This window comes from Rhagoletis pomonella, unplaced genomic scaffold (genome assembly GCF_013731165.1).
Source record: "Rhagoletis pomonella isolate Grant_MI unplaced genomic scaffold, Rhpom_1.0 Rhpom_scaffold_00001, whole genome shotgun sequence".
Classification (NCBI taxonomy): domain Eukaryota; kingdom Metazoa; phylum Arthropoda; class Insecta; order Diptera; family Tephritidae; genus Rhagoletis; species Rhagoletis pomonella.
In genome coordinates this window covers 82,504,815-82,532,803 of record NW_023458555.1, presented here as the reverse complement: position 1 = coordinate 82,532,803, position 27,989 = coordinate 82,504,815, and the positions used below count along the sequence as shown (strand labels likewise).

Genomic DNA, 27,989 nt, shown 5'->3' with positions numbered 1-27,989 from the left:
ACGTAGTCTATGGATTTGGGGATTGCAAAAACCTCAGCCTGGACGACCGAAGCACATTCCCCAAGAGAAAACGTGAAGCTTTAACTTCGAAAAATACTCCAGATCCTGACCCTGAGTCAGTTTTGGAGCCATCAGTGAAGATTCGACAATGGTGGGATTAAACCAGCATTCCTTCTCAGGGAACTCTCTCTCTCTCTCTAGAACCTCTTCAACAAAGGTAATGGTGGCGTACTATCCTGTAGCTTTGAAAATACATAAGTGCTCAAATATCTGCCGCCGGCAATTTCTGCATAGCCTCACTCAGTGATATACGGGCATCCGTTTCTTTTTAGTCTGCAAGTGGCCTTTAATGCTTCCCCACGTATGATGGCACAAAGTGGCGGTAAGTTCACCAGAGCACTATACACCACTGAAAGAATTAACGCTAAATAAAGAGCCTATCAAGCAACCATTTTGGTTCTTTACTTTCTCGTGGACTATCATATTTTTTTCACGCCAACGTAGACCCCTGTCGAATCTCCCGTGGACCCCTGGGGGTCCACCTGGACCACTTTGGGAATCACTGGTTTAGAGTAAGAAGCTTGTGTTACTCAGGAATTATGTAAGTGTGCTTATCATAGACGAAACGCAGCTACGAGTCACTCCTTATAAAAAAAAACTTGAAGTTGCGAAATTTTTAAAATTCGACATATGCAGGTTACGAAATGAACGTGTTGCCTGCTAGATATACATAAATGTGAAACTTACGGAGTCTATTCTTCATGCGACTGCACAGCTAGTTTTGTTATTTTTGTGTTTAGTTCATGTGCAAGTGGTTTTTGTACAACTAGAATTGGCCTAATTTTACTATTTTATTATCTTAAAAATTTTCGAAAATTCTCATAACCACGGTGTTCAAAACATCAATCTTTCATATAATTTTCCGCCGAATTCAAATATGATGATCGCACATTGTGAAAATGCAAGGATTTTCGAGATATTTTAAAATTTTGCTCGTTTTGGTATTATCATGTTAAGTACATGTGCAATTGGTTTTTATGTGGGGAAAATGTACAAAATTTTATAATCTTACATTGTTAACTTTAATATGTATAAAATAGAGATTATATCTTATCTTAAGTTTCTATGAAGTTATGGGCATTTCAATTATTTTTGTTCGTAATGTATTTCAATCCCTTTGTTAAATCTTGGAATTAAAAACTGAGCAAAAAGGACTAGAAGTTGTATGAAAAGGTAAGGTATAATCTGTAGAATACATGTAACACGCGCTTTCAGGGCTGGTAGAATAATAATTTATTAATCTCTATTTAGTGATGACATAAAGACAGGGTTGCCATATTTCATATACTTGTCTAAGGTTGCCAAATTACTTCTATCTAGGGCTGCAGTTCTACTACATTATCTGAGGTTGCCAAATAACTTAAATAATGATCGACCTCGGTCATGTAAACTTTGCTTTAAGCATTTACCGAGCTAGAGCTAACATGATAATCTAATAATTTTATATGTTTACATTTATAATAAAGTGTTGCCTACGTCTTCCTTGCTTTTCCACAATCTGATATGACAGGCCTCAACCACACCGGTACGGTACTTATGTTATCTGGCCGTTTTCTATGTCTTTTATGACATACCGTGCATTTGGTAATACTTTAAAGACTCTATATGGGCCTTTAAATTTTGGCAACAACTTTTTATTTATGCCCACTGAAGTGTCAATATTCTTAATCACAACGAAGTCACCTTCCTTGAATAAACTAACCGCTCTATTTTTCTTTTCGTTGTATGCCTTATTATAGTTTTGAGTTTTTTCAATATTTTTACTTGCTTTCTCTCTTAATATCTCTAAATCCCTCACTGGACTTGAAGCGAATTGGTCTAGATACTCTGTTAGCTTATCTACTGTATGACCGCTCTGACTAACACCAAACAAGGCTTGGCTAGGGGTTATTCCAGTGGACGGGTTAACCGTGTTGTTGATTGCAAACTCTATTTGATGTAGATGCTTCACCCAGTCGGAATGAGTTAGCGGGTCACTGTATTTTTCCAACATTCTAATGAGGCTACGATTAATTCTTTCAACTTGGCCGTTAGCCTGCGGAGAATGCACAGCTACCTTTACATGCAAAATATTTCTTTCTTTCAGAAACTCAGTAAAGTCTTTCGATGTGAATCAACTGCCCCTGTCTGTTATACATCTAATAGGCCGACTATAACTATCAAAATACTTATTTAAGGCAGCAGTCAGTTCTTTGGTGCTTGTGGTTAATACAGCAAACAATTTTACGAACTTTGTGAATGCATCAACAATAACTAATATATGCTTGCGTTTCGACTGTAACGAAGGTAATGAACCCAAATGATCTAATGGATTGTATAAAATGGTTTTGGATGTTTCTCAATATTGTGTAGGTTCCTATTCTGTTTATTTGGGGCAGAATACATTATGCGTCGAATACAATTCTTTTTGAATGTGTCTTTTTTCTTCTTTCATATCTGGAAAGTAGTAGTTACTCCTAATTTTTTGCTAACACTTCTCCACGCCTTGATGGCCAATCTGTTCATGTATTGATCGGATAAGTTCATTTTCTAACTCCTTAGGTACATACATTCTCGTAAGTTCTCCATCCTTTCTAAAGACCACTCCATTCAACATACAAAACTTTTCATCTTCCCCATTTTCGAGTTTATTTCTTATTTCGACTATATGATTATCTCGAGATTGCATTATTTGCAGCTGAAAATCTAAATCTTCACTGTCTATTGCTGCAATCACATCATCACAATCGAATTTATTTCTACTTAATGCATCTGCGTGTGACATTTTTGTTCCCGAACGGTGAGTGACCGTATAATCGTAGTTTTCAAGTTCTAATGCCCATCTAGCTATTCTACTGTTAATTAACTTTTTACTCAATGTCAGTGTCAAGGAGTTACAATCGGGTACTATCTTAAATTTAATGCCCTCAAGGTATACTCTAAAACGTCGGAGTGCATACATAACCGCAAGCGTTTCCAACTCGAAACTGTCATAACGTCCTTCTGCGTCTGAAGTCCTTTTGGAAAAGTACGTAATCGGATGAAATTGCTTATCATCTTGTTTTTGAAGCAGGATTGCCCCAAATCCGTGTTTGCTTGCACCACAATGTAATTCTGTCTCTCTTCTGGGGTTATAAATAGCTAGCACGGGACCGGAAACTAATTTTTCTTTCAAAAATCGAAAGGATTTGATACATTCTTCATTAAATACAAATTTAGCTTGTTTTTTAAAAGATCATATAAACAACGAGATGAAAGGGAAAAGGACTTTACAAACTTGCGGAAGTATGAGCACAAGCCCAAAAATGACTGAAGCTCACGAGTATTCTTCGGAATAGGATAATTGGTAATTGCAACAATGTGATTTTCTAAGGCCTAATTCCTTCTCGGGACACTTTATAGCCTAAGAATTCAATTTGTTGGTAGGCACACTTACATTTAGAAAGTTTTATTTCAAGGCCGTTTTGTAATAGAAGGTTTAACACTTTCTGAAGTAGATCTAGTTGCTCTTCAATTGTTTTTGGGGCAATAACTATATCATCCATTTAAACTACCAATAAATTCTGATTTATTAAATTTTTAAAAATTGTGTTTACAAATCGTTGGATTATTTCTGGACCATTCTTAAGGCCAAATGGCATTCTCAAAAACTCGTATTGCCCGTTTGGCACCACGAAGCTTGTATACTAAACTGAGTCTTCCGCCATTTTGATCTGGTGGAAACCCGACTTCAAATCTAAAAGCGTAAAATATTTTTTATCTCCCAAATATTCTAAGCAGTCTTCTATGAGTGGCAAAGGATAATTATGCCGTACAATCAGCTTATTTAAATTTCTGTAGTCTATACATAATCGCGTTTCCCCGCTTTTCTTTTTCGTTAATACAATTGGCGAAGCGTATGGCGAGTTACTGTGTCTGATAATTTCCTTGTCAAGTAATTCTTCAATTATACGGTTCACCCCATCTTTTTCTTTAAAAGAAAGCCTTCTTGGAGCACAGAAAGTTGGAGCATCGGAAGTCAATGTTATTTTAGCCTCATAACTACTCTTAGTAGGCATGTCTTTACTTCTATCACTATATTTCTTTATCATATCTTCGATATGTTTTGCAAATCCTTCCTTACTACCTAAACCAATGTCAATTTCTTCTTGGTCACTACAAATCTGAATATTACATATTTCACTAAAACCCGACTGCATATCTTCGATTATTTTCGTATTTTCTTTTTGTTTTTATTATTGTTAGAGATTGGTGAACTTAAAATATCTTTACACTTCATTGTGTTCTTATTAACATTGATAGAAATTAAATTATTAAATTCAGTGCGCATATATAAATTTATGTTGAACATTTGCAAAAAACCTCGTCCCAACAATAAAGGGAACGGTAGGTAATTATCAGGTAAAACGAATAAAGATAAAATGTTATGCTTATTTTTATACTTTATCAATGCAAATATTTTTTTCTTAGGGTAAAATTCAGTTGAGCCAATTCCTGTAAAAGGGGCCATCTTTTCTTCCTTCAATTCGCAACATCTTTTTGCTTTCTTATGAAACGATTTTCGAATGAAACTATTCGGACTGCCCGTATCAAATAAACAAAAAAAAATTCAAATTGTGGATCAGCAAGGTAGGTAATCAAGATCAAAAGCAACACTTACCGAATCTTTAAAATTTACGTAGTCAAAGTCTTCTTTATTTTCTATAGCTGCTACAGTTTTCAACGGGCACTTGGCATACTGATGTTCCAAAGTTCCGCATTTAAAGCGCGAGCCCTTCTTACGTTTTTCTTTAGGGCACTCGTTGGCATAATGACCCAGGACTGAACAGTTGAAGCATCGTACATCCTTTCGCTCCACACTGGTTTTGCTCACTTTGTTTGGTTTCACCCTCAATTTTTCGTACCTCGGAAGGAGTTTCTTAAGTTCTGCTACTGAAGTCACATTATAGAAGACCATTGGCGCTGAAGTTTTGTCACACAGACCATCGACAATATATTCAATTAAGTCACGTTCACTTCTATTGAATCCACTCGCTATCTCTTGCATAATTAAAACATAATAATGCAAACTTTCGGAATAAGGTTTCCAAACACGAGATTCTAACATTTCGTACACATCTCGAATGTTTTGCTCTTTGTTAAATTCTTTAATTAACGCAGACTTAAGTTCGTTCCAATTTCGTATTGATAACAAGCGTACGAACAGCTTTGCACTACCCGAAACCATTCGGCGGCCAAAAATCAATTTTCAGTTATCGCATCCATGTGTAATATACTCAAAGTCTGAAATCCACTTGGTCACGTTATAGTTGTCGTCGCCGCTAAATTTTGGAAGGGCAGCTTCTATGTCGTTAAAGTTGAACGTGGCCTTACTTATATTCTGAGCTTCCAGCAATGCAACTTCATTTCGTAACTTAAGAATTCGGAGACGCTGTGAAAGTTGTGCTTCCATTCGGTCTAACTCGCCCGCCATATTGGCGTCGTTTTTTTCGTATGAACGGTCGCCATCACTTATTTCCCCAGCCGAAGTCGCACCGGCCGGTGCACTATTTTGAGAAACTTCGGTCGCCGCAGCGGCACTTTGCACAATTTCGCTGTCGACTTCTACGGACTTGCCAGGGCCCGTTATTCCTCTAGAAATTCCTGCGCCGTTATGTTCCGCTAACTCGGCACCCGTTTTGGTTGCAGGTACACTTACGCCAATAGTCTGCCTCATCAGATTTTCTAACTGCGTCAAGGAGGCCGTTTCAGGAAACTCTGCTCCTATTTCCTTAAGCGCAGCAGCAATTTCTTCTCGCGTTGACATTTTAAATTTATTTTTTAAAACTCCGAATTTCGAGGAAATCGCCCACACCTGAATCTGTAGAATACAAGTAACACGCGCTTTCAGGGTTGCTAGAATAATAATTTTTTAATCTCTATTTAGTGATGATATAAAGACAGGGTTGCCATATTTCATATACTTGTCTAGGGTTGCCAAATTACTTCTATCTAGGGCTGCAGTTCTACTACATTATCTAAGGTTGCCAAATAACTTATATACAGTGTCGGACAAAACTAAAGCACGAGATTTGCGATGTCGTCATTTCGCTACATAAAATTTGTAAACCGTTTGTAAATTAAATATTTCCATTTTATTTTAAAAGAATATACATTTTTGTTTGCGTGTTAAAAAAACCAAACATATTACTTCATTTTACAACTAAATATGACTGAAAGAATGACAATATGCATGAAATAGGTGCGACATAACTAAAGCACATCACAGGTGTTTAAAAATAAAAAGTATTTGTTGTTAATATTTGGTGGCATAGCCATTGTTTTTTATGACGGCTTCACACCTTCGAGGCATAGATTCAACCAATTTATTTTAAACGTCCTCAGAAATGCCCTTTCATGAGAGTTCAACTTGGGAAAAGAGAGAGTCCTTGTTGCAATTTTCGCGCTTGATTTTCCGATCTACAATTTCCCATAGATTTTCTATGGGGTTGAGATCGGGAGATTGCTCGGGCCACTTCAAAACTTCAATTTTATTGGCAGCAAACCACTCTTTCACACATTTAGCCGTGTGTTTCGGATCATTATCGTGTTGATAGATCCACTTTAACGGCATTTCCTCTTCAGCGTGGGGCAACATAATCGTCTGAAGGATGTCTTTATACATAAAACGATCCATTATGCCATTAATTCGATGGATCGGACCTACTCCATGACCTGAAAAACATCCCCAGACCATTACGTTGCCTCCTCCATGTTTCACAGAGCCTTGCGAATAACGTGGATTTAGGCGTTGACCTTTTGGCCTCCGTACCAGCTTCAATCCATCAGAACCTTTGATGTTAAACTTTGACTCATCAGAAAAAAGTACACTTCGCCATTTTGTAATGCTCCAGTTAATATGAGTTCTTGCAAATTCAAGCCGCGCTTGTCGATTTTTATTGGAAATGTATGGTTTCCTTGCACTTCTGCATGTTATCAAGCCACTTTCAACAGTACGTTGCTGAATGGATCTAAGGGAAATATTGAAGCCTAATTCGCTTTGGATTGATCTGGCTGATATAAAAGGATCCTTTTGTATAGTGCGAACTATTGCTTTATCCTCGCGGGACGTGGTTTTACGTGGCCTGCCACCTCCATGTATTGTAATAAGGGAGCCGGAAGAACGAAAACGACTAATAGTTCTTGACACAACGCTGTGATTAATGCTAAATTTTTTTGAAATATTAGTTACTGATTCACCATTATTAAATTCACTTATAATTTTTTCTCTAAATACTGCCGAATATTTATTGCGCGCTATTTCATTAACCTGTTTTAGCAATGTTCACAACTGACTAAGCAATACGGTTTAAAATTACTGCAAATGCTCTCTTTTTATGTATTGAATAACGGTTTCCTACTATAGTGGAAATTTCAACATTACTCGTTGAAAACATGTTCAAGGAGTTAGGAAATATAATCACGTGCTTTAGTTTTGTCGCAGTAGCTCCACATATTATGCCAAGTTCTTGTACACTAGAGTCTTATGAGCAATAAAATGAGGTTAATTTTGTTGAAATTTTATTTTAAACATATAATTCTGCTGAATTCATAAAAAATTTAAAAGTTATGAAAGACTTTCCAAACTTTTTTTTAACGGAACGCCTCTAGGTATACTTTGTGCTTTAGTTTTGGCCGACACTGTATAAGGCTGCGGTTCTACTACAAATCTACAAATAATATAGTGCGACAATGTAAAATTATAAAATTAGGTAAATGTTCGCTATATAAAAACCACTTGCACATGCAGTTAACATGAAAATAACAAAACGAGGGAAATTTTAAAATATCTCGAATACCGTTCCATTTTCACAATGTGAGATCGCCATATTTGGATTCAGCGGACAATTTTACATAAGATTGGTGTACCGAACGCCGTGGTTATGAGAATTTTCGAAAATTTGTAAGATAATAAAACAGAAAAATAAGGCCAATTTTGGCTATACAAAAACCACTTGCTCATGGCGTAAACATAAAAGTAACAAAACGAGCGGTACAGCCGCTTGAAGTTAGAGATGCAAACCAAAGATTTCGTAAGTTTCATATTTATATCTAACAGGCAACACATTCATTTCGTAACCTGAATATTGGGAATTTTAAAAATTTCGGAACCTCAAGCAAAGTTTTTTTTTTATATAAGGAGTGAGCTGGTCGGGTCGAGACGTAGCTGTGTAACATAAGCTGCTTGCTCTAAACAGTCAAAACGCCTAGGGTCGATTAAAGTTTATAAAAAATAAGTAAAAATACGTGATTTTAAGACGCTGCCATATTCGGAAGTATTGACTTATACGATTTTCTTTGCTTGCATTAAAACTGTCATCTTTTCCCTTCGAAACGGCGTCTCGAGTGGCAGATATCTTAAAAAGGAAACATTTTAGAGATAAATTAATTTTTTAATGCATAAAAATCGCAATTTTTTTAACTCTTGATTCCGACAGGCGGAAACGAGCGTTTCTAAGAATTTAATTTTGCGTAAATACTGTTCTTTGGGACCCCAAAGAAGAGTCCCTTAAAGTTACAGCAAGATCTAAAATGGTCCCGCGACTTCAGTACTATCTATATACTAGTTTTACGCAGGGAACGGATTTTATGGAAATTTCTTTTTTTCTGCTACAGAGATAGAGTATATTCGATTAAGAATGTCCGCGATTTAGCTTTCCCTTATTCGATATATACACACTTGATGTTGCCTTCTTTAAGGTATTTGCTTATATTTGCCTTTTCTACCTTTAATTGGAAAGGGCAAGGAAAAGCCATAATTCCTGATAATATGAAAGTTCTAAACGTTCCATATTTAAATTGGGTGCCACATGTATCAACTTATGTCGACCGCACGTTTAGTACATCCAAGGCTGTTTGCGAAAATCGAAAGAAATGCTGCCAGAAAACTTCAAAATTCATCTTGTGGTTCAATGTAACTACAATTATAGATATTAAAGTTTTTTGAGATAGAAACTCGAAAGAAGAAAATACATAGTCAAAGATTTAAAGTACAAATGAAACTACATAATTCATAGTTTTTCTTTTTTACTTGTAAAATAAACATTTTTAAATAAATGTTTTTTGATCATTTTTCGGTTTTTGTATTTTTTAGTGCCTTTTGCCTTTTTTGCGATTTCTGGTGTTTTATTGTCTATATCGCTATTTTATTTTGCCTTTTCTAGCGTATTTCGTTATTTTTTTTGCCTGTTTTTTTAGGTTTTTAGGTCTTAAAAATCCGTTCCCTGGTTATAAATATATAATCTTATAATCATATTTCTTTTTAAGAGATTCTTGTGGGATCAACTTTGAGTAGATTAGCGTCCTTAAATTTCGGAATATCGAAGTTTCTGCATTTCTGAAATTTAGCGTTATATAAAAAGTGGGCGTAATTTTAGTCCAATTTTACAAATTTTCAACGTCTTGCCTTTGTGTATCAAGTACAATAATTGTAACGAGTGCAAATATCAGTTTTCAAATAAATTGGTTTCAGTGTTTACTGGTTTATAGAAGGTTTTGTATTTCTCTAAATTATCGTTGTATGGGATGTGGGCGTGGTTATTGTCCCATTTTAACAATTTTTTGCCGTTTGGTATGTTTTAACAGTTTACCGGGCCATACATATGTACTTACATTTCGTAAGTGGGCGGGGCTACGCCCATTTTCCAAAAATTTATAATATACTTATTTTCCGCAGAAATATCATTGCAAATATCAATTTTGAGTAAATAAGCTTCAGTAGTTACTAAAATATCCCAGTTTTCATACTTCTGAAAACTGTCGTTATATGGGAGGTAGGCGGCTTTATAGTCCGAATTTCGCGAATTTTCAATACCATCCGTCCTACGTTCAAGAAGTACATGTACCAAGTTTCGTTAAGATATCTAAATTTTTACTGGAGTTATCGACGGGATACGGACGGACGGAGAGACAGTCACGGCTAAATCGATTTCTTTTTTCATTCTGAGCATTTATGTATACATTTGTCTATAGGTTCATTCCTTATCTTTTTGGACTAAAATCTGAAAAGTGTCAAAATGTCAGAGCGTAAGCAAAATGCGCTCACTAAAAGAGAATAACAGGAAAAGTAAAGGAACGCAAAAAACCAAATTTTTAGTCCAAAGAATGGCAACAACAAAGCTAACGTCAAATAAGAATGTAAATGTATGTACAAAACACCTGCACACAAGCACAAGCACAATAAACACTTTCTATATCAATTATTTTTCGCCTCCTTCCAATTTCAATTCACTTTTTTACTTTTTAGATTATTCTCACTTTTTGCGTATTCTTTAATTTCCGTTAATTTAAGTTCAGTCGAGTTTGACACTTTTCAGGATTTTGCCAGAAAAAATTCTTCTGGCTAAATCTGACTACTTCGGACTGATGAGAGTCACTCTCACCGAGTGTTGCTCTCTCATTTTTGCTGTCATTTCCGAGTTAAGGAACGCTTTTTGGACTAAATCTGACTACTTCGGACTTTTTCAGACTATTTCTGGGAGATAAGAACGCTCCTTATATCTATCTCGATTCGTTTTGTCTGTTACAATCAACAAAAGTCTAACCCGAACAGATTTGCTAAAAACTTTGTATAACAGTTATAGCGAGTGATTTATTTTTTACAACAAAAAATAAATTACTTTTGATGGCACATTGATAAATGGCCGATTATTTTCGGTCTCTGCTGAACACCTATAAAGTTCAGAAAGTTTAATTTTTTAAATTGAATCATTGGTTACCTACTGTGTGATATTTGTTTTTCAATGCACTAATTTCTAATGACGCACTCCTTATTACAATTACAATTGCAGTTTTAAGAGATGCACAAGAAAGTGAAGAAGCTAACACCAGAGATAACAGTAACCTTGGTCAAGAAGAGGACATTTTAGATTCTGCTCGACATGATGAGGTTATTCAGGATGATGAAAGCGATAACGATTTTCCGTTTAACGATCCAGAAACAGAATCCGACTCTGATGACAACCAAAGTAATCAAGATGCGCAACGAAGCGTACAAACTGGCGCTACCGTTGGTTCCGAGACAGGTGAATTTTTTACCATTAAAAACAAAAACACATACATATAAATACATATACGGAATATGGATTCACAGTTTTGTTTTTTTTTTGGGATTTGCTTATTTTGCATTCTTCATAAAAAAAGGTTAAAGGCAAATTTGTGGAGAATTTAATTTCCCAAATTTTTTATATTAAAGGTTTTCAAAAAACATTTTTTATTGTAAATAATTAGCAACAATTCCACTACTTTTTTACGATCGGGAACGCGTTAAACATAGCGATGTAAGGGAAGCGGCGTAAAATTAATTTCCTCCCCACGGCTAAGTTGAGCTTTTCGGCGCTTGCTTTTTACGTGGTTTTCAGGAAACTGATTGTTGAAAAATAGCGAAACGCGTGACATGTACATGCACAAATTGTTTATTTTAATTGTTTATGGGACGTTCCACGTCAACAGGAACCGTACGATGGCGAAAATTCTGTGGGGCGGATTAAAAAGATTAAGATCTTGAAACGATCGCATAGATCTCCATTGATAACAGATAAATTAGAATTTGCTTTACAACTTTTATGCCACCGGACACTAAAAAATAAAAAGGAACAGCAGATTCTTACTAACATATAACTCATACGCCAGCTACCTACGCTCGATTTCAACTTTTTCCGTGATAAATCGTAGATCCAATAGAATTTTTAAAATCTAATCAGAAATCTTAAGAACCCTTAATTTTAAAGTTTAAAGGGCCATATTGGAGTCGCCATTTTGAATTTTTCCAACCTGACTCCAGATTCGTCATTAGCGGCACCAAGCACCCCATAGGAAAACATTTCAACCGGATCGAGCCGATTTTAATTTTTTTGGCGCCATATTGGATTCGCCATTGTGAATTTTAAAATTAAGCTCTAAGTTCGTAATCGCAACGCTGTTGCTTTTTATTTTCTAGTGTTTGGTTCTCCACTGCCGCAAAATTTATACAACAAATTCTAATTTACGGTTAATTTAGACGCCATATTTGAGACGTCATGTTGAATTTTTCAAAATATCACACTGGTTTCAATGGCGACATCTATGTGATAGTTTTAGAACCTTTATATTTGCAATCCTAAGGTGACCAGAATTTTTTAACATTCAAGGAGGACAAATTCTCCACATTGAAAACACAAAAAATATTTACATTTATTTTAACTAGGGCTGTGCGATTAATTGATTACTCAAAATTTTAATTAATCATAAAGTAAATAACTCAGTTATTCGATTAATTAGAAATTATGATTACTCAAAAGTTCAGTTACTCGAGTAATCAAGATTTTTGATTAACCAAAAAAAAAATATTTGAGTAATTTGCTTTATGATTAATCAACATTTCGAGTAAAATGAGTAATCAACATTTCAACTCTTTACATATGTATAAAGTAGTTAAAGTTCCTTGATACTTTGAAAACAACGTTTCTGTTTTCAAAAATTAAAACGATTTTTTTTTTTCATATTCAGAATGTAAAAAAGAAAATCAGCATTTTCCAAAGCAATCTCTTTTAACGAGCAAAATTATTTTTTGAGTAATCATATTTCAAGTAACTCGATTAATCATCGTTTTGAGTAATCAAAATCTTGATTACTCGAGTAATTGATTAACCGAATAATTGATTAACCAACTTGCTCGAGTAATCGAATAATCGCACAGCCCTAATTTTAACACATAAATAACGAATAAATTAACAATTCAAAGTTTCTTTAAAGACAAGTCAAGCAAGTTTAAGTACACTGCGTTCATAATTATAATACCGCCACATATTAACAAGTTTTGACTAATTATTTTTAACCGACTTCAAAAAGAAGAAGGTTATCAAATCGTCGGAATATATATTTTTTTATGTATGTTACCGCATAACTTTCGACCACGTCCACCGGTTGCGATAATTATTTTTTTTATCGGAAAGGTGGTGTCCCACAGGTAGTTTCATACTAATTTGGTTTAGATCGGTTGTGTTTTTTGCTAAAAAATTACCTGTTCAATTATTTAATTGTAATTGTATTACTTGCAAAAGAAATTGCTTTTGTTCTTCGTTTTTCGTCAAAGTTCGTTTATAATTTTGTATCAACGCTATACCTCGTTCAACAATATCATTAACATATTTAATACTTTTAATTGTCTCTAAGACAACCAACTTCAGGGTCAACTTTTATCCCTTTTTAAAACTTTTTTCAACGATTCAAAAGTTATGACATTTTCATGAAAAATATTTTTGTGCATGTTGTTTAAAATTGGAATACAAATTTTTCCAAATGGGAGAATTTCATTCCCAGTAAATAGCCATTTTAAGGCCATAAATTCGCCAGGTTAGTTATTTTGGATCGCCCTAATATATAATAATAATAGATTGGCTATTACACATATTTTAATGTTTGGCCGAGCTTCTCCTCCGATTTGTGGCGTGCGCCTTGATGTTGTCACACAAAGGGGAGGGACCTACAGTTTTACGCCTACTCTGAGCGGCGATTGTATTTTTATTAGAAGCTGTTTGTCATGGCAGAAATACACTCGGAGGGTTGCCATTGCGTACCGAAGGGCGACAGCTGTTAGGAAAAAACGTTTTTTCTAAATTTTTTTGTGATGTTTCTTTGACCAGGGCTTGAACCCAGGCCCGCGGAGTGGAAGCGTGCACTGCTTACCACTGCACCTTTGTTTTTTTCTTCCGAATTTTTTAGATCCGCCACCGTGTTTTACCGATTTCACAGTGTACCTGGGGTTTAAGGCCATGCTTGTAGAACACCTCATATACGTTTTTCCATCGGATTGGAATAAGTTAAACTTCGATTCGTCACTCCACAGAACTCTATTCCAGTATCGTGGATGTTTATTAAGCATTTCCTTTGCAAACCGCAAATGCCTTTTAATATTTTTTTTTGATACATGCGGTTTTTCAGTGCAATGCACCAGTTTCCACTCATGTAAGTGTCTTCTTATCGTCCGAGCGGAGATTTCTGCATTAATTTGATGTCCATATTCAGCCTTTATTTCATGCGAAGACATGAATGGGTTGTTCTTGCTGGCCCTACAAATAAGCCTATCTTCTGGTGGAGTAGTTTTTTGAGGCCTGGGCTTCCTCGTAGGGGTTTCAAACGTCTTTGTTTTATTATATAAATGAATTGCTCCAAATACCATTTTTTTTTGTGGAGCAAGCAAACCTTTGCGCGATAGCCGACATTGAGTTTTTCTTTTTGATAACAATTCACAATTAACTCCCTCATTTTTGGAGTGCATGACTTTTTTTTACCCATTCTAACAACTAAAATGTATCAAAATTATTTATATTTATTATATATTATTAAATATTCGACGATTTTCCAATAAATTGTCCAAACTTATGTTAACGCCAGTTGTAGACAATTTCAATAAAGCTTCCAAATTGTCAAATATTAAGCAACTGTTTGGTATTGTCGTATGATTTCTGCTAGTCTGTCTTCCCACCTTATTCGCACACCTTCAACATCACACACTGGAAGTTGTCTGACAGCATTCTTGTGAGAGGACCAGCACTTGCAGTTTGTGTTTTGACAGCATCAAGCTGAAATCAATACTTTTGTAGTTTGCGATTATATCGAATAAAGTTGAATTAAGTTAAGTTGAAACATTAATTGTATAAATCTGACGGATTTATTACAAATGTTCGTTGGTTATTCTATTTCTGTGATTATTTTTTATTAACTTCATTTTGGAAAATCGACGTTCACAAATATATGTGCTTCCAAACATAGAAAACAAACATACACTTTTTTTGTAACAGAAGGTATATTTATTTGAGTTTACAGATTTCCAAAATTCGATGCCGTTTAAATTAGATATTTTCAGCCCTGTTCTACAATCCGAGTCGGAATCGCATCGGAATCGGAATTCAATTCCAACACGGAGTTTATGTGGTGTTCCGCAATCCGATCGGAACTTTTGTTTCGAAGTTAATATCGAATCCTGATTGTAGAAAAACGGGGACAAACCTCCTACTTGTCAATTGCGTTCTGAAGTGTCAAAATTCATATGAAGAAATTAAAAAGTGAAAACTAAACTGAGTTCAATGGTTTTATTAGCTGTTTTGCTCAATAATGAGCAGCAAACCAATGAAAAAGTGAGGCAAACAATTTTGCGCGATCGCAGCAATCCCATATAATTACCGGACTCTGCGTAAGTAGTATGCAAACAACTGTTTTCTCTTTTGCTATTTCAAAGTATAATTTTGTATTTTACAGCTCTCTTGCACTCCTAGAGATTTTAGGTGACTTGCAGCCTTATGTACGCGAAGGAGCACCGTACCATTGTCGAAGTTACCGACACAATGTTGTGTGCATGGAGTCAGTGATGTAGGCATATATGTAATACTTCTATATTGGCAGTACGTTGAAAGTACATCCGCCAACATTAGAGTGCAGATTAGACCGTTCGTTATTTCAACTTCTTTTTTAAATATTCAGTTTGCCGGGCGGCAAAAGATGTCTTTTGGTCTAAAAATAAGCTGTGCAAAATTTTATTCGAATATGATAACTCTAAGTACTTGCGCGTTGCATTTGAAAATTTAGAAAACCATATGCATTCTGGGAAAAAATTTTTTAACAAAATAGTTGAAAGTCGTGAATTTTATAGTCATTTGTTATGTAAAATAACTCACACAATCTGAATATGAGGTTGAAAATTAAACAAGTAGAATAGGTTTTAAGAATTTGCGAAATTATCGTTTTTTTTCAAATTGAGGAAACAGCATTTTCATTTTTTTCCAAAAATATCCGGTTGTGATTATCACACCGCGAAGAGATCTCCACCAGATGAAAGGTCTTTGAAATCCCTACGAACCTGCTATACAATGTTTTGCAATCAAATTATCAGTTTAAGAGTTATCTGCCAATTTATTAGTGAAATCGGACACAATTTTAACTCGCATCGTTATTCTACTGTGAATTACACCTAAAAGCTGCAAACTTTTTTTCTCATTATTATGCTATGTTAAAGCTTATTTAATTTCAAAGTATACAGATCCAAATTTTTTGCAAATCGATTTGAAAATAGAAAAGTTATAGCAAATTTAGGAAATGACATTGGATTCAAGCAACGTATCGATACTGTACAGCACGTTTGATTGTAAAATAAATTAAAATATCATTTCGATTGGCATGTTATTCACATCGCAATTAGAAAAACAGCTGACAATGGGTTTGTTTCATTAAGCAATAGTTTGAAATATTTTTTAACAATTGTCACAACTTATCATGCCTTGGCTAGCAAAAAAGTTGATAAAATAAGATAAATTGAGATAGCAAAATAACATTTGATTTTTAGATAAAGTTTGGAAGTTTCTGCGGGATACATTTATACTTGTAAAATTGAAACAACGGTACTTATTGAATGTATTATGTATTTATATTATGATCCTTATTTTCAAGTAATACTACGCTCAAAAGTATGTCTAATAACCGCTTGAAAAGCTCATCTGGTCAACTTAGTGTCCAGTAACCAAATTCAATAAAATGTGGCCAAATTTGATAAGAAAAGAATATTTCAGAAAAAGCTTGTAAAAAATAAAACCATATTTCATTGACAAAAAAGATCAGCAAAAACAATTGGTGCTTCAACTTCTTTATTCTTATTATCTGAATGAGTCGTTTTCTTATCGCTTCAGGTGATATTTGGAATAATTTTATTCTTTTAACTACTTTATTTATCTTTTGTATACAAAATTGGAACTTAGAAACGAAATCAATTCTTTATTTCGCTATGGGGCTTCCTATTCTTTCAATCCTGTCCTTGGTATAAATTAGGCGATTTTGGATAATACTGTTGACGGGAAATTTATAAGTTTGGGAATTTTTTATGACTTATTTATTCCAAAGTTGACATGAAAGATATGATGTTGCCGATTTGTCACCACAGTAATAAGTCGGTGAGTCGCCAATTTGTTGCCATTGACGATTGTTGCCTATTACTCATGTTTTGCATGGCGGGCTGATGTTTTTTTCGTTTAATTTAAATTAAGCTAAAAAGTACAAGTTTATTTTTATTGTACGATTAGTGAATGAAAACTGTTAGCAATGGGAGTCTTTACATACATATTTGTGAAAAATACAGTTAAGACCTAGTGGCTGAAAAGTCCCAAAATTTAGTGGGAGGAATCCTTGCACATATTTACAACATATTGCAAGCTCAAATTTTACATTTTCATTCGTATCATTGGGATACTCCTCGCATATAAAAGTCCCATTTTAAAGCGTTAATATAAATAGCACCATTGAAGCAATATACAATAAAATTTAAGGAAGGCACCTTAAATCAAGGGTGGACAGGAGATAAGAGTTTCTCCAACATTAATTTATAATTTTATTTTATTTTTTGCGCGAAGTTTTCCGGACATTTATTTTCATTTTCTGTCAAAAGTCACGAAATTTATTTTTTCTACAATCCGACGTTGGAAGAATGTTTGCAATCCTATCAATTTTACGCGGTGTGATGCTCCCAGGGATCTGCATTGGATTCAGATTGGAAATCAATCGTTTTCTTTATCCCCTTTGAAAATTTCCAAAAAGTTTTGATGGCAAGTTATGAAATGGTAATATAATACATATTTCGTCATTCCTTTAATGATTACAAAGCACAACATACACTAAATCGATTTATAATAAACATTTTTTCAGTGCTGAAAAATTGTTTATTATTTTTTCATTCTATAATTGTTTGTGTAAATTTGTATATTTTGCTGGAGTGCCATAGCTTCATATGCGAGGGCGTTTGCTTTGCCCTTCCATATGAAACTCAGGCACTTTCATATGAATTGTGTTTATATGTCAGGGCATACGGGAGGGCGATAATATTTTTTTTTATATTTAAAGTGTAAATTTGTATATGTGTGTATACTTCGGGGCAAAATAAAAACAAATGTGCTACAAGTGCTTATGGAGTGAGCAGCTCTGATCTATAAGTATGTACATACTACATATGAATGCATAACACGCGAAAACTTTTTCGTTATATCAGATCTGTACCGTTCGTTCGATTTTATCAAATTAAAGGGCTTGGCCTGTGGATGTGCAATAACTACTTACTTTTTCAAAAAGAGTTGCCACCTGTTAAAAAGTATTCAAATTATTTTTAAGTTAAATCAGTTGTTTCACTACGAGTATCGATCGAAATGAGTTTTAAAAGACTTTATTTCTTAATTATGTGTAGGAGGGTTGCCACCTGTTTCAAAATGCAAGTGCGGCTTAAATAAAGGCAGAAAATTTAAATGTATATCCTGATATGGATGTTAGAACGAAAGAGGTTTCGGGTTTGAAAATATATTTCAGAGGGTTGCCACCTTGTTACAAAGTTAGATCCAACATAAGTAATAGGTTAAATAAATTACTTCAATAGGAACATAAACCAAAATGAAGAAACTTTATTTCCAAACTGCAATGTAGGAGTGTTGCCACATGATTTTATAATTAAATTCAAATGAATTAAGAGTATTAGATAATTTAAATATGTATCACAATACAAGTGTCAGACGAAAAAGGTTTAACGAGGTTTTGATTTGAAAATAATTTGAACAGGATTGCCATATGTTTGAAAAGTCGAATTAAATTAAATTGTATGAAATATTGAAATATGGGCGTCAAACAAAGGAGTATTAAGAAATATTCAGTTTGAGCATTTATAACATTAAAGAGGGTTTCCTCCTGTGTAAAAAAGTAAACTCAAATTATTTAATAAGTCAAATTAATTATTAAAGTATGGGCATAAATTGACATGGGTTAAACATATTTTCTTAAGTTTATTTAAGAGGGTTCCCATATGTTTTAGAAATTAAATTCAACTTTAATTAAGGGAATAAGATATACAATTTAAATATGCATCGCAATATAATAAGGTTTTGGTTCTAAAATATTTTGAATAGGGTTGTTTTAAAATGAGAATTAGCATAATTTAAATGAAACATTAAAACATGACCTTAAGCGAAGGTGGTAGGATATACTTGGTTTCAATATTTATAATATTAAAGAGGGTTGCCAACTGTTAAAGCAATTATTAAAAATATGGGTATCAAAATATAAAATAAAAATAAAGTTTCACTCAATTCATCAGGCACATGAAATATGTAGGTATCACAATATCAGATGCAAGAGATTTGTTTATTCTTTTAACTATATTTAGGAGGGTTTCCAACTGTTTCAGAAGTCTTAGCTAACTTGTGCACAAATCCGAAGACGAGCACGAACACGAATGAGAATACTATTACGGGGACCTAGGCTAATATAAAAATTAATACAAATTTCTGTAGTATGAAAGGAAATAAAAATGAATCGTAGTGGTGATACACGTCATGACTAATGTGACCAACCGTACTTCTTACGGAAGTACAGTACTTCTTTTTTCGCTCTTATACTTCGTACTTCGAAGTACAGTCAAATGTACTTCTTTTCAATATTTTGTACTTCTGGAGGGAGATTCTGTAACCAGTTAGCGACAATTTTCGGATCGCTATCGCACTTTTTTACGCATGATATATATGTTTTTTGTAGTCCGGGATCGATGGCATCATACCTGCACAGCTGCAAAGGGCTCTGAAGGTGTCGAGCAAATGGTTGGATCCTATTTATGCGAACTGCGTGAGGACCGGGTACATCCCCATGGCTTCAAGGGTAGTCAGTATTGCGTTCATCCCGAAGGCCGGAAAAGGCTCTCATGTTTCCCCTAGGTATTTTAGACCTATCAGTCCCTTCGTGTTTGATAAAAACGCGTTTGCTAAAAATGCTAGAGAGCTCAGTACCTGTACATAAGAAACGCGATTCCTCGTGACTATCAGTCAAGGGCTCAATATTTTTACTGCAAGAAAAGGACGGTGAATACCGCCCTGCACACATTGGTAAAGTGGTCAGTGGAAACCTTCACGCATGAAGATTATGCAGTTGGAGCCTTCCTCGGTATCGAGGGGGCCTAGTCAAGTATATTCATAATCTAGAGATAGTTACAATGTATTTCTGGAGGAAATGGCTGAACTTTGCCTCAAACAAATAAATATATGTCCAAATAAGTTTGGAAAGGTCTTGGATCTCGTTTACGTTGATGATGTTCCGAAGGCCTCTATTAATCGGTGTGATCCCCTAGTTTTGCCGGAAGATTCATACCATCCTGCTCTTGAGTTAAGCTACGAAATCATAAATGAAATACATAATAATAAGTCACGTGCAAGTACTAGATATGTTGTTGCGAAAGCAAATTTCAGGAAAATTAACAAAGAACTTTCAAAGTTATCTTGGCCAATATAAGGAGATGACGTGGAGCGTAGCGTTGAGCACTTTAATGATACTGTTTTCAATTTGTTTCGAAAGTATGTGCCAAAACGTAATATTGTTCATGAAGAGTCAATACAATTATGGTTCACTAAAGAGCTTAACAAATTGAAAAATAAAAAGTCGCACTCTTTTAAACTGTATAAAAGAACGGGCCTACACAATGTTTACCTAAGGTACTCAGTTTTGCGGCATAGCTACTTTGCATTAAATAAGAAATGTTATAATTCATATTTATGTAAAATTTTTAAGAATTTAATTAACAATCCTAAATCATTTTATGGTTTCGTAAATTCAAAGCGTAAGGCACATGGTTTTCCGTCCGCTATGCATTATCGCAACACTGTATCTAGCGACAGCCAACTCATTGCCAACATGTTTGCTCGGTTCTTTAGGTCCAATTATTCAGTAGACTTCCCTATAAGTGGAGACTATCCGTACGAGCTTTGTCCAATCAACTCTGCTTATATTCCAGTAATATCTTCCGATAAAGTTTTACACAATTTAGAAACCTTAAAAGCGTCATTTAGGCCTGGACCTGATCATATTCCGACCTGTTTTCTTAAAAATTGCGCTGAGAACATCTGCGAGCATTTAACAACTCTATTCAATTTGTCACTTAAACCTGGCGTTTTTCCGTCAGCCTGGAAGAAGTCTTTCATAATACCACTTCACAAAAACTGCAGCAGGTCCTCTATAGAAAACTATCGAGGCATAGCGAAACTATCCGCTATCCCCAAATTATTCGAAGCAATTATTGTTAACCAGCTGACATATTCTATATCTTCTTCAATTACACAATCTCAACACGGGTTTTCTAAAGGAAAATCTACTATGACTAATTTATTGGAGTTTACAACTCATGTCTCAAACGGTTTTAGAGAAAATGCTCATACCGACGTAATATACACCGATTTCAGTAAAGCTTTTGACAAAGTATGTCACTCGTTACTCATCCGTAAACTCGACCTAATCGGCTTTCAGCCCAGTTTTCTTCAATGGATCTCATCTTACCTCTCTGATAGAACACAAAGAGTTATTGTTAATAATTGTTTTTTCAACATCATTAAAGTTTCTTCAGGGGTTCCTCAGGGAAGCCACCTTGGTCCGATTCTGTTCCTGATATTCATTAATGATAGTTCTTCTATAATAAAACATTCAAAAATTTTAATGTATGCCGATGATGTGAAACTTTTTAAAACATTGTCCTCTATCGAAGAAAGGTCTTTGTTACAAGCGGATCTGAACAACGTGGTTAGTTGGTGTAATACAAACTATATGCCACTAAACCTTCAAAAATGTAAAGTTATGTGTTTCTCTCGGAGGGCTGTTCAACCAGCTGTTTATTCAATATCAAATTATAATCTGGAGCAGGTGTCCAATTTTGTCGATCTTGGTATCACAATGGATTCCAAACTCAATTTCAACCATCATATTAATGTCACAGTCAATAAAGCCAAAGCATATGTAAGGCGATGGTCAAAAGAGTTCAAAGATCCTTATGTTACAAAAGTTCTTTTTACCAGTTTAGTTAGACCTATACTAGAAAACGGATCTATTGTTTGGAATCCCCGCTACCAAGTTCATTCAGAAAGGATTGAATCAATTCAAAAACAATTCTTGCTTTTTGCATTGCGTAATTTTAACTGGGATTCAGATTACAATCTCCCCCCTTACACAAGTCGTCTAAAGCTCATAAATTTGCCTACACTCGCAAGCCGTAGAGAAATGCTAGGTATAATATTTATCGTAAAATTAATGATAGGCTTGATTAATAACCCGGCCCTCCTGGCTGAGGTAAATTTTAATGTTCCTTCTCGAGTGTCAAGACACTTTCGACCTCTATTTTTAAAGCCATGCAAAACTAATTTTGAACTAAACGAATCATTCCGGGGTTTATGTCAGGATTTTAACTGTCATTCCAGCACGTTTGACGTATCGGACTCGATTTTTACTATAAATAAAACTATTATTTCCACTTTCAATAATTGAAATACTATCTTTAGCATATCCAATCAGCTGATGAATTTGATTCTGTAGCTGAATAGTTTTAGATCTTGACACTTAACAAACTCCTATTTCCACTACTCGGCACCAAAAAACTAAACAAACAGGTTCCGTACGTCATGCGGACTGCGCCCCTCGTGTCGGTTGGGCGGGAATGGAGGGTAAAAAGCCGTTGGGATTAATTAATTAATTAATGAAACCAACCCAATAAGCTTACTTCATGGCAGAGCTGTCGCGGCATAATGGGCAAGCGTCTGCACTCAGGACAGAGTCAATAGGAGCACTCCACAAAGTGGTGTTCTCTCTCCCCTGCTCTGGATTGCGGTTGTAAACCACCTTCTAGTTGAACTGTAAAAAGTGAGCTGTCGGGTGATCGCCTATGTAGATGATGTGGAACTTTTGGTTAAGGGACGATTTATATACACCGTTTTTGATCTGGCTCAAGGTTACCTGAACTAGGTAGGGGATCAACGGCGGCTGTCGTAGAAACCTAACATTAAGGAAAGAGTAGGAAAGGTGTCGATTGTCTTGTACTGCGAAAGGGGAGCTATCAGTAAAAGGTGGGGTCTCTCGCCCAAATTAATTAATTTGCCCTTGTCTGGTGGAACTCACTAGAAAAGGCTACACTTGTAAAACAGGAATTAGCGGATCCACCTACACTGGCGCTTAACATACGTATGTTGAGCATGGCGCCGGCGGATATTACAGACAAGGCAAGGGAAACCGGGACCTTTTGTGACATAAAAAAGGAAAACAAGGCCTTTCTCTGCACACGTTACTTCTCAAGGGCAAGTGATGGGGGTTCTGATATGCCATTGTGCGATTGGTACTCATGCGGTGAGACTAGGAATTTCAGCTGATCATTTTGCATCAGCTATCAAGAGGAATATGAGGTGGAATCATCTCCACACTTTCTTTTAGATTGTCCAACCTTCGAAAGGCTAATATGGAAGCATTTTGGCTCGCGCTTCTGAACAAACACTGAGCTCTCAGGGATCGAAATTAGCCGCATTCGAAATTTCGTAATCAGCTCGCGGCGTTTACTTAACCCAACCTTACCTGTACTTCTTTGAGCTATGAAATAGTTGGTCACATTAGTCAGGACATATATCTATTTATAAGCTGATGGTACATATGATTGAAGTTAATGAGGATCTGCCTACTCTATTGCTAAGCATTAATACTTTGCAATTCATATTTTTTTATTAAATTCAATTCAATACAATCAAAACGAATATTTCTGTACCGTTTTTAACTTGAATGTGATCTTAATAATATCACGTATTCTACGTTTAAATTTAGCGGCTGTGGCTCCGTCACAGCCTGCAGGTCAAGACGAAGGCGCTGGGCTGATCCTTTTAAAATTTATTTAATATTTTTAATTTAACCGCTCCTGGAGTGACTTGACAGTTGTTTGTTTGTATTAGTTCACAAATATACATTTATACTAACACAAGCAAATATTTATTTGATAGGCTGTCTCCCTTTGATTGCGGAATAAAAACACATTGTGAAGATACGTTACTATCAATATTGAAGTATTACAAATATGGATGTAGGTAACGATGTTTAACTGGGGATTAAGTATCGAGATGCTGATCGCCATATGTGGTTATTGGGCGATACCGGGTATGCTTTGGAACCTTTTCTGTTGACACGTATATAAATCCATAGCCACGGTCTATACAACACGCATTTAATCAAACACATTCTTCGGCACGTATGTAATATTGGAGTTCTCAAAAGTCGTTTTCAGTGTTTATTAGTAACCTTCAGAGCTGTGTAATGATTGAATCAATGGAGTGTGCATTTTCATTTTATTCGTTTCAAAAATGTGATTGTTTGATTTGAAAAATGTAACAACCACTCTTGAGATTGGTTACAAATTGTAAACACAAAATATGTATGTGTTATGGAATGGTTAACACCCATTCACAAAGAGAATGTGAATACAAAAAAAAAACTCAATCATGTATGATTGTACGTTTATGTGAATGCATCATCAGTACTAATACTATTTGTTGTATCAGGGTTGAGATTTTTGTACTCAAAATGTGAAACCAGAAGATTGCCATCTCCCTTAAAATAAGTAAACAAATAAATATTTATTTATTTATTTATTTATTGAGTCTATGAACATACAAAAGTTCCTTACAGACTAGTTAACAAAATTCAACTTAATTGATAATTAAAGAAATAAAATTTATAAAATTGAGTTCAACAGATTTTTGAAAACATTTATCGAACAAGAAAAATCAATAATTACATTTTTAGAGATCATATTGAATTCATTAATTGCGCATGCAATAGGGGCATTACGTGCATATTCTGTTTTGTGATTATCCCCATAAAATGGGGGAAAAAATCGTAAGCTACACCGAGGAATGTTGAAATTAATTTTCTCTAAAAGAATGGGGCAGACCGTAGCACCAATAATAATATTAAACGTAAAAGACAAAGAGAGAACAGATCTTCTTATCTCCAAAGACTTAAGATTTATTAATAGTAAGCGAGAACTATAAGATGGTAATGGTTCGGAAAAATTTAAGTTGCGCAAAGCGAACTTTAGGAAGACTTTTTGAACACGTTCAATTCGATTTATCATGTTTTTATGGAAAGGCCTCCAAATAATTGCAGCATATTCTAAATTAGAGCGAACAAAAGACGTAAACAACAATTTGAGGGTATATGGGTCAGAAAAACTTTTGCTATTTCGCCTCACAAATCCAAGCATTGCGTAAGCTTTTGCAACAATATGACAAATATGGCTATTAAAAGAAAAATTTGAAGAAAAAATTACGCCAAGGTCTTTGATCTCGTTAACAGAATTTAATATTGTAGTAGATATACTATAAGACGTAGCCACGATATTGCAAATTTTTGCAAAGGTGACTTTAAAACATTTTTTAACATTCAGAGAAAGACAATATTTAGTGCACCAACGATGCAGATTATCAATTTCAGCTTGAAACTTTGTCGCATCAGATGAGCTCTTTATGATCGAAAATATTTTTAAATCATCTGCATATAGCAAAAAATTTGCAAAAGTGAAGCAAGTACTTACATCATTTATGAATAAAACAAAAAGCAATGGACCTAATATACTCCCCTGAGGAACCCCAGAGGAGGCCATAAAAGGTTCTGAAGTTGTTCCATCTATGGTGACAACACATCGTCTGTTACTTAAATAAGACTTAATCCAACGCAAAAAGTCGGAATGAAAACCTAAACATGCTAACTTCCTAACTAATATCGAGTGTGAAACTTTATCAAAAGCCTTCGAGAAATCTGTGTAAACACAATCAACTTGATATCCACTTGAAAAAGATGCAATGCAGTACTCAGTAAAAACAGTTATATTAGAGACTGTTGAGCGACTAGACACAAAGCCATGCTGATTGGGTGAAATTAAGCCCTTAGTTGCAAAATACATTTTTTCTACTACAATACTTTCAAAGAGTTTTGACACCAAAGACAACTTTGATATTGCCCGATAATTACATACGTCACTTTTATTCCCACTCTTAAAAAGAGGGTCAATAGAAGTCATCTTCCAATCATCAATAAATACCCCAGAAGCTAGTGATTTATTAAATATCAGTTTCAATGGGAAAATTAAAGAGGGAGAGTTTCTCAATAATACACCTGCCAAACCATCAATATCAGTTTTTACAGACGGTTTCAGTTTGGAAATGCCACTCGCAACGTCATTAGACGACAAACTTAAAGACCCAAAATTAAGAGAAGAAGTCGCCGCAAAATCACAATCTGGTTGGGAAGCGCCGTCATCAGAACTAAAGTTAGAGCTGAAGAATTCCGCAAACAGGCATGCCACATCAACTGGACATCGAGCAAATTTGTCATGAAAGAAAACAGCAGAAGGTATGCCGGAACTAGATTTCTTCGACTTAATAAACTGCCAAAAAGTCTTCGGGTTAGATTTTATATTTGATTCAACATTAAGTATGTAATTTCTATAAAGGAATTTATCTAAACAATTAAATTTCTTTAGATGTTTTTGATATTGAGAAAAGAAGATCTGGTTTCCCGTTTTCTTGAACTTTTTAAAGAATTTATTCTTTAGATTCTTTAACCGTTTTAATTCGTAATTATACCAAGGTAGCTTATAACTCCTTTTTTTAATAACTGGTATATTACTTACACAAAACTGATGCACGATAGTTTTAAAAGTAGTAAAACAAGTAGACACATCGGGGCTAGCCAAAACACATTCCCAATCAATATCAGATAGTAAACTATTTAATTTTGAAAAATTACAAGCAGAATAGTTAAAGCTGAGTACTTCTGCAGAAGGTATAGTAAAAAAATTATAAAACTGAAAATTGAGAACTAAAGGCACATGATGCTTATCACAACGAGAGATAGGAAAGTAACATTCCTCGATTTTACAGTTAATATTGTCGCTAATAAAGATAAGATCAAGAATACGATCCAATTTATTAACAAGATTATTAATTTGCACTAAATTGAAACTTAATAAACTATCAAGCAAATATGATTCATGATATGCTGTAACATTAGTTGGTGTGAGGCCAAAATTAGAAAATGAAGCGGACCATGAAATATTGGATAAATTGAAGTCACCTAAAATGCATAAATGATTATTACCTAATTTATTCAGGACTAAAGAGCTTATGTTATCAGCGTGCGCACGATAAAGATAATCATTACTATTTGGGGGAATATAAGAGACCAAAAAGAAAAGAGAGTCCTTGGAGGAGGAACCACTGACACATATACAAATTTGATCAATAAGTGAGTCATTATTATCAAGAGCAACAAAATAAGAAAGCAGCTTCCGTTGAACTGCAACAAGAACTCCTCCACCTCTTACACAGCCAGTTTTTACCGGATCTCTATCTTTTCGATAAACATTGAACAGTTTCGAATCAAAAAATTCATCATCAAGAAAATTCGGATGTAACCCCGTCTCAACAATGACGAAGATATCATAATCCAATTGAGAGCTAAATATACGAACATCTTCTGACTTAGTTCGAAGGCCAGATATATTCTGAAAATACACCTTTAAATTCGAACTTCCACTAGTAGCCTTATTATTATTTATATTACTCGCTGCTGATTCTCTTCTTTTCGAAAAAAACGAAAAGGGCGCAGACTTACATTGGCAGGCCAGATATCAGGTGATAGCACCTTATTGTAAAGCGCAACAGATACACCTAACTTAAAATTAACCCGCTTTACATTCACAGCCGGAGTTTGTTTTTTAACTAATGAATAACATGAAATAAATTTCTTATCTATACCAGCATGCCTAACAACATAGTCAATTATATTGTCCGCGGTTACAGTGGGAAGGAACGACGATAAGTGAAACCATTTCTTTACTTCAACCACTTCCAAATCAGAATTAGAGCTATTACCAGTAATAATCAAATGTTTGCGTTTTTTGCTGTTCTCTACAATTTTCCAATCAGCTGCAGAAGTATGCATGCCAGCAGAAACTGAGGACGAAGATGACGTAGACGAAAGTGCAGAAGTAGCATAAGTCTAAGAGGTAGATGCAGTCGCATTATCACCAACAACAGCTTGAGAACTGCATTGCTTTGGAAGAGTAT

The 27,989-nt window shown here is 34.8% G+C and overlaps 1 protein-coding gene across 1 annotated transcript in view; it reads left to right on the top strand.

Moving 5' to 3' along the window:
* Positions 1 to 27,989, top strand: part of LOC118748146 (E3 ubiquitin-protein ligase hyd) — a gene marked incomplete in the record, with an annotated part of 830,802 nt that overhangs the window by 257,378 nt on the left and 545,435 nt on the right. The window contains 1 exon segment of the mRNA XM_036482478.1: positions 10,869 to 11,102. Coding sequence (XP_036338371.1) covers positions 10,869 to 11,102 — 234 coding nt within the window.